Below are 6559 nucleotides of genomic sequence, written 5' to 3'. Positions count from 1 at the left end.
GTCTGGGGGGAGTTATTTTTTTCTCCTTATCTTTCCTCATGTGGTGCATTTTGCATTGTTATACCTCTGACCTGTCTTCCCCATGTGATGTTTGTGTAATGTATGTATGGTCGGAGGGTAAGATGGCCCCGCCCCTCCCTGAGCCTGGTTCCGGAGGTTTCTTCCTGTTGAAAAGGAGTTTTTCCTTTCCGCTCTTGCCAAGTGCTTACTCAAAGGGGGTTGTCTGATTGTTGTCTGATTGTTGTCTGATTGTTGTCTGATTGTTGTCTGATTGTTGTCTGATTGTTGTCTGATTGTTGTCTGATTGCTGAGGTTTTCTTTGTATTATAAAAAGTTTCTATTTTAACATTTTGTGTTGCAGGCTTGTAGATACTACGATAAAACAGAGCACACACTGCTACAGTTAAACTGCGATGTCCAAAACAAACCATAAAAAGTAAACTGAAGAAATAAACTCATTGGCTAGATAAGGACCATATTTCACTCTTTTTTTCTTTTTCTCAAAAGTCACCAAAGCAACAGACGACTACTTTAACTTGTTTTGTTTTCCATAAGTAAAACAAGTAAAAATGCTGTGTCCACTTCGGCCTCCTCAGTCCATAACACTGAGACAGATATTGCATCTAATCATATTAAACAACACAACATTATGGTGACAGTGATTATGACGACTGTGAAGATTAAGCTTATTCCCTCTGCTCTAGCTCCACCCTCTGTAAGCCGGCACTCCCCGCTCTCAGCCAGATCTCACACTATCAGTGAATCACAAGATTGACTGACTGGCTTTTAAAACCAGTTCTTATTCATCAGACAAAGGTAAGAGCTGGTCCTTTTTTTCTTTAGAAAGCATGCATTGGTGCAAATATTTATTTTTGCATTGAAAACTGTTATTGTTAATGCTGCTGGTGTAAGTCTAGCCTTTGACACACACTGAGTAATGTCATTGTTCGGCAGATGTGGTTAACACTCAGTTACTTTGTTGTTTGGTGTTTCACAAACATGTTGTTGCATATAAATCTGTTTATGTGTGCTTCTGCATTTCTTCATTTTCTTAAATCAATTCTTATTTGTTTTCTTACTGACTTTTCAAGCCATGTCATGTTAAAAAGCATCGCCCTCTAGAGTTAAAGTTCACTTCTTTAACTGAATGTGAGCTCATCGAAACCAGTGAAGGAAGAAATGAAAGCTTTGTCAACCTGAACGAATTAGCTGCCTCAGCCTAACGGGCTTCATCAGTTATATGACTGACGTAGCTTTGCTGTCATCGACCGCCCAGCTGTCTCAGCAGCTTTCAGTGTGGCACGTACTGGTGTATGAAAGCAATATATCTGGAATATTTAGTGATCGCAGTTGCTAATCAGACGGATGCATAGCAAATAAAGAATAAATACAACATTTTCCAGCACGTCTTTTTATGCACAATTGCCTGGTCTCAGTTCATGTGGGAGGCAAAATAAAATAAAAATTAGAGCAATGATATGCACAGTCTTTTAAGATTGTGACAGTGAAGCTCCTCCCACCCAGCAACATCAATGTAGCCACGTCATTTTTCTGTGGGCTGTTTAGTTGAAACTTTGCTGTCAGCTCTGTGCTGATACTTGAATGTGTTACTAAAAGAAAGACATCGTGTTGCTCATTAGAAGTTATGTAATGTAACAAATGGCTTTGAACTGGGAGTACAGACAGAACTCCAACGTTCCTGTGTTTTTGACAAGCATACAAAAATGTTTGAGTAATGAGCCATAAAACAGATAAATAACGCAATCATGAGTCCATCAGCTTCTTTTGAATCAGTTACAATGTTGGCATTTAGATCATCGCTAAGCAGGAAAAAATCTTTCCCATTGTAAAAACGGTCACAGAGGATTTTGCATTTTCAGGGTCATACCAATAAATATCTAAATAATATTCATTATAAATAATAAATAAAATAAAACTTCATTGTCTTGTTTAGCTTTCATTACATTTTATTGGTTTTAGCTCACAAATGATGTCATATCTCACTCACATATATCTATATAAGCTGTCCTAAGTGTGAGTGTCAGACTCCTGGTAATCTCATCTTAATCTGATAAGTAAACTTCAGCCTAGTTTAAACTAAATGTTTGTGACAACTGTGTGCTTAAATGCATGAATCACGCTGCAGATATTCACACAGCAAAATCTCCAGTGTTCAATTAACACTGGAGTGTCTATATGGGTCCACTCCTCTGAGTGTTAAATTGTGTTTATTAAATGTTTAAAAGTAAGCTAGTCAGGTTTGAAGATTAACAAAGACTAACACTGAGCAGTGCTGGTTTTCTAACACTGGAATATTTCTAACATTTTGAGTTATTTTCCAGTGTTAGAAGATCAGCACTGCTCAGTGTTAGCCTTTGTTAATCTTCAAACCTGACCAGCTTACTTTTAAACATTTAATAAACACAATTTAACACTCAGAGGAGTGGACCCATATAGACACTCCAGTGTTAATTGAACACTGGAGATTTTGCTGTGCAGATTTGGAGCTGTCACAATGTTGATTAGTTGTGACATCAAGTCAAAATGACACAAGCTTATTTAAGCTAAAGAAAACATTGTTCAAGTAGCAAAAACACTGTTGTCTACTCTGTGTGTCGCAGGCTTCCCAAAGGATGTCTGCCACCACTCAAGAAGAGGACGAAGTGCCCGCCAATCACACAGGTCAGCGACGTCACACGATAGTCTATTACAGCCGGATGCAAAACTCGGGGGATTCAGGCTATTATTGCCTTCGATGCTGTTTTGACTCGTGGCGCTTTGCACTCGTGAAAACACGTTGCTTTGTTACACTTCTTTGTGTGTCTCCAGGTCCCAAAGGCGTCATTAATGACTGGCGAAGGTTTAAGTTGGACAGTGTGGATCAGACTGTCCCTCAGAACAAGAGAGAGCTGCTCAGACAAATGTCCAGTCCTCGAGATGATGACAAGGAGAGACTCAACAGAAAGGTGAATGGAAACATCTGGAACAATATAATCCTAGTAATGCCACAGAAAGGCATGCAAGTGTAAAAACAAGTGCAGCAGTAACATGTGTTTCTCAACTGTAGATGAGTGTTCAGGAGTATGAGTTGATCCAAGATGAGGATGAACGCTGCCTGAAACGCTACAGAAAACAGTGTATGCAGGAAATGCACGAGCGCCTGAGCTTTGGTCCCAAGTTTGAGTCCGTCCATGAACTTGAGAGCGGAGAAGCCTTCCTTGAAGTCATAGAGAAGGAACACCGGTTGACCCTGGTGGTGGTCCACATCTACCAGCATGGTGTCAAAGGTCAGGTGTTTGAGGGGGTGCATATTCAAGTGTAGTCTCAACACGAAACAATAAATCGATATTCACCAAACAGCCACGTACTGGACACAGTGCGGTTTGCTAACGGCTGCGGCTTCTCTGTGCTTTGTCAGGCTGTGAAGAGCTGAACTCATGCCTGGACTGTTTGGCTGCTGAATACTCCAGTGTTAAATTCTGTCGCATTGACGCCGTGGCCACCGGTGCTGCCGAACGCTTCTCCTCTGAGGTTAGTGCACTGCTACTTTGCTGATGAAGAATTAGACTTTTAAATGCCCTTTCAGCTCCAGAACGTGTAGCACAGAACTCTGTTTTGGGTGTAGATAGATAGAATTTTATTTTGAACGTGCAAATATAACTGAAATAACAAGAAAAGCATCTGGTTTTCATGTATATCTCTGTGTCTACACAATGTGTGTGCTTGAAGAGGAGTATGATGTCGTTACACTTGTTCTGTTCCGGCGCCCTTATTTCAAATGTCCTTATTTACAAATCAATATTCAGAGTTTGACATTATATGTTTAACTATATACAAGTTTACACATAAACACACATAAAACAATTTCAGCACGTAAACCGAAACAACAACAAACGACATTTTTACATAAACTAAGCACCCTATGGTCAACACTAATCTATGAGCTTATTTTATATCTGTGTGACAAATACCTTAATGAACACTTTAAGCTTGGGTTACTCTGGCCTTGATCTATAAAAATGAGGACAAGTGGACAACTCAACCCCTGCAGGGTTCCCCGGGTTCTTATTTCCATCCTGTTCCCTATACTTTAAAGGTTTCTTGTCCAGGAAATATTCCTGTGGCTGGGAGTTACACCGAGCACTTCCAGTTATAATGGCTACAAGCTCATTTGGAGTTTTGCTGCTATTCTTCCAGGTTCTTCCTACCCTATTGGTGTACAAGGCTGGTGAGTTACTGGGTAACTTCCTGGCTGTGACCAAACACTTCAATGAAGAGTTCTTTGCAACGGATGTTGAGGCCTTTCTCAATGAATATGGCCTCTTACCCGAGAAGGAATTTGAAGCGTGTGCTGCTGATGAGGATGAGGGAGGGGAAGTGGAATAGAGCATTTATGCAGTGCGCTGGAGGGGAGCAAATACAAGTAGAAAACAGGATGGGTGCATCTGACAGTGAGGGGCAAATGAAAAGGAGAGCTGAGGAAAAGAAGTGGAAGAACAGCAGCTGGGATATACACGTTTCTAAAAAAAGCACACAACTGTGCATACAGATAAACATCCAGCAGCTCAAATGCTGAATCTATTTAGAGACTGGTAGAAGTAAACCACAGACGGCGAGCAGGTCTGTGCTGAAATACTGCTTAGCAGTGATGTCATAACTCTCCAATAAAAGATGTCTTCATCACATCCTGTCAGTGTCTGTCTGTCTTTTTTACAATTAGCAATATTCATATTTTAATGTGACGTATATGAAACATCATCCTGGACTGCAGAGGTGGGAGGGAACAAAGTACAAATACATCTGTGTTCTTCTGACAACGTTTTACTTTTACTCCGTACATTTTGAAACAAACTTCTGCACTTTCTCAAAGCAGGTTCGTTTCTTTTCTTTCAGACCTGAGTCATTATTTCACACTGCGAGCCTCGGTGTCTCGAAGAGTTTAAGCAGTTCTGCAGGCAAAAGAAGATCCAAGCTGGTGCTAGCAAAGTGTAACTAATGAAGTCAGTTTGTCTTTTGTCTTCATTTGGGTCACAAAATATAATCTGTTAATTCATGTCTATGACAGCGTTTCCCCCCTAAAGACAGTGAATCACTTTCCATGTCTGACAAGACTCCGCTATAATAGACCGCAGGTGGTGACGATGAGTCGGGGCGTTCATCCTCTTTACTTATCCAGTCTGTTCTGTCATCATTACACATTAGGATTAAAAAAAGTACTTTGAAGAAGGACGGTTACATAAACCTCAGCAGGGTAAAAGAAGGAGGCGGTGTACAGGGTGCATTTAGGTCATTATGCCAATATTTTGTGGCCATACTGGACTCAAATGTTTCATTTTTTACTAAACTGATGTGTTTTTAGTGGAGCTTCTTGATTTATTGGGCAACTTCTATGAAAATACCCTCCTGCTATAAATCATCAACGCATCGACTCCTGATTAGTGCAAATATCCAGTCAATTATATGGCAGCATGGCAGGGACTGCGAGCATTTAGACATGCAGGCATGAAGGAGAAGGGTGACTTTGAACCCTGCACGGTCTTTGGACAGGCTGTGTGACTGTTTCACAAACTGCTCATATATTAGGAGTTTCCTAACAACCATGTATCTGTAACAATTTATAGGGAAAGGTCAGAAAAAAAGAGAAAATATGTAGCGAGCCATATTTCTGTGGCCAAAAATAGCTTGCTAAAACTCAGATGAAAAAGGACCAGATAAGCACATTGATAAGGTTTCCAAAGCTTCTGTAACTAAATAAGGTTTTTTGAGCTGTCATGTGGCGAAATGAAACAAACATTGTTATCGCCTGACTGCTTTGAGGTGATAGGAAGGCAACAGCAAGCCAAATAACTGCTACACTTCAGCAGCAGCCTTAGCAATAGAAGATCCCTCCGAGCGTTACCACTCACAGCTAAGACCAGGAAACTGAGGCTCAACAAACCTGGGAAACATAAGATTGGAAAAACGAGTTTTCATTTCTGCTGCAACTTTCAGATGTTCTGGTCAGAATTTGGTGTGAACAACATGAAAGCATGAATCCATCCTGTCTCGTGTCAACAGTTCAGGCTGCTGGTTGTGGTGGTACAATGGGTTGGAGGACATTATCTCCTCACACTTCGGTCCCCAGCTGACTGTTCATCATTTAATCACAAAGGCCTGCTGAGTGCTGGTGCCGACCACAGTAACGGCTGCTTCCAGCAGGGTACCACGGCACAAAGCTCAGATCACCTGTTGGTTTTTTACAGTTTTTCTCAGATCAAAATGAAAATTCTCAGAACCATTAGTGCAACCTCCACAGATTTTTTCACTTAATGCAAATGTTTTGACTTGAAATAAGTGAAAAAATCTACCAATGAAACAAGTGAAAATTATCTAGTTTTTCTGCAGCTTACTGGAATGTTGCTTTGTAGCTGCTTTTGTCTTATTTTAAGTGTAATGAGATATTTGACTAGAAATAAGAGAAATATACTTGGTAAGATTTTGAGTTTTTGCAGTGTACCGTGCCACTATCGAGAGCGTGCACGCCATCCCTGTGTGGTACCCTGGTTGCACAACAGCTGAC

At 40.6% G+C, this 6559-nt stretch overlaps 1 protein-coding gene across 1 annotated transcript; it reads left to right on the top strand.

The window, feature by feature from the left end:
* The first annotated feature begins 713 nt into the window (after positions 1-713).
* Positions 714-4685, top strand: LOC102200750 (phosducin-like). Its single transcript, XM_005754393.1, has 6 exons — positions 714-816; positions 2622-2682; positions 2830-2966; positions 3068-3287; positions 3419-3531; positions 4198-4685. The coding sequence occupies exons 2-6, from the start codon at positions 2634-2636 to the stop codon at positions 4384-4386; spliced, it is 708 nt and encodes a 235-aa protein (XP_005754450.1). The 5' UTR covers positions 714-816; positions 2622-2633; the 3' UTR covers positions 4387-4685.
* The last annotated feature ends 1874 nt before the right edge of the window (positions 4686-6559 follow it).

The sequence above is a fragment of the Pundamilia nyererei genome, unplaced genomic scaffold, assembly GCF_000239375.1.
Source record: "Pundamilia nyererei isolate P.nyererei 1_Seehausen unplaced genomic scaffold, PunNye1.0 scaffold00559, whole genome shotgun sequence".
In the NCBI taxonomy this organism is placed as follows: Eukaryota; Metazoa; Chordata; class Actinopteri; order Cichliformes; family Cichlidae; genus Pundamilia; species Pundamilia nyererei.
This window is presented reverse-complemented; position numbering and strand designations above follow the sequence as displayed.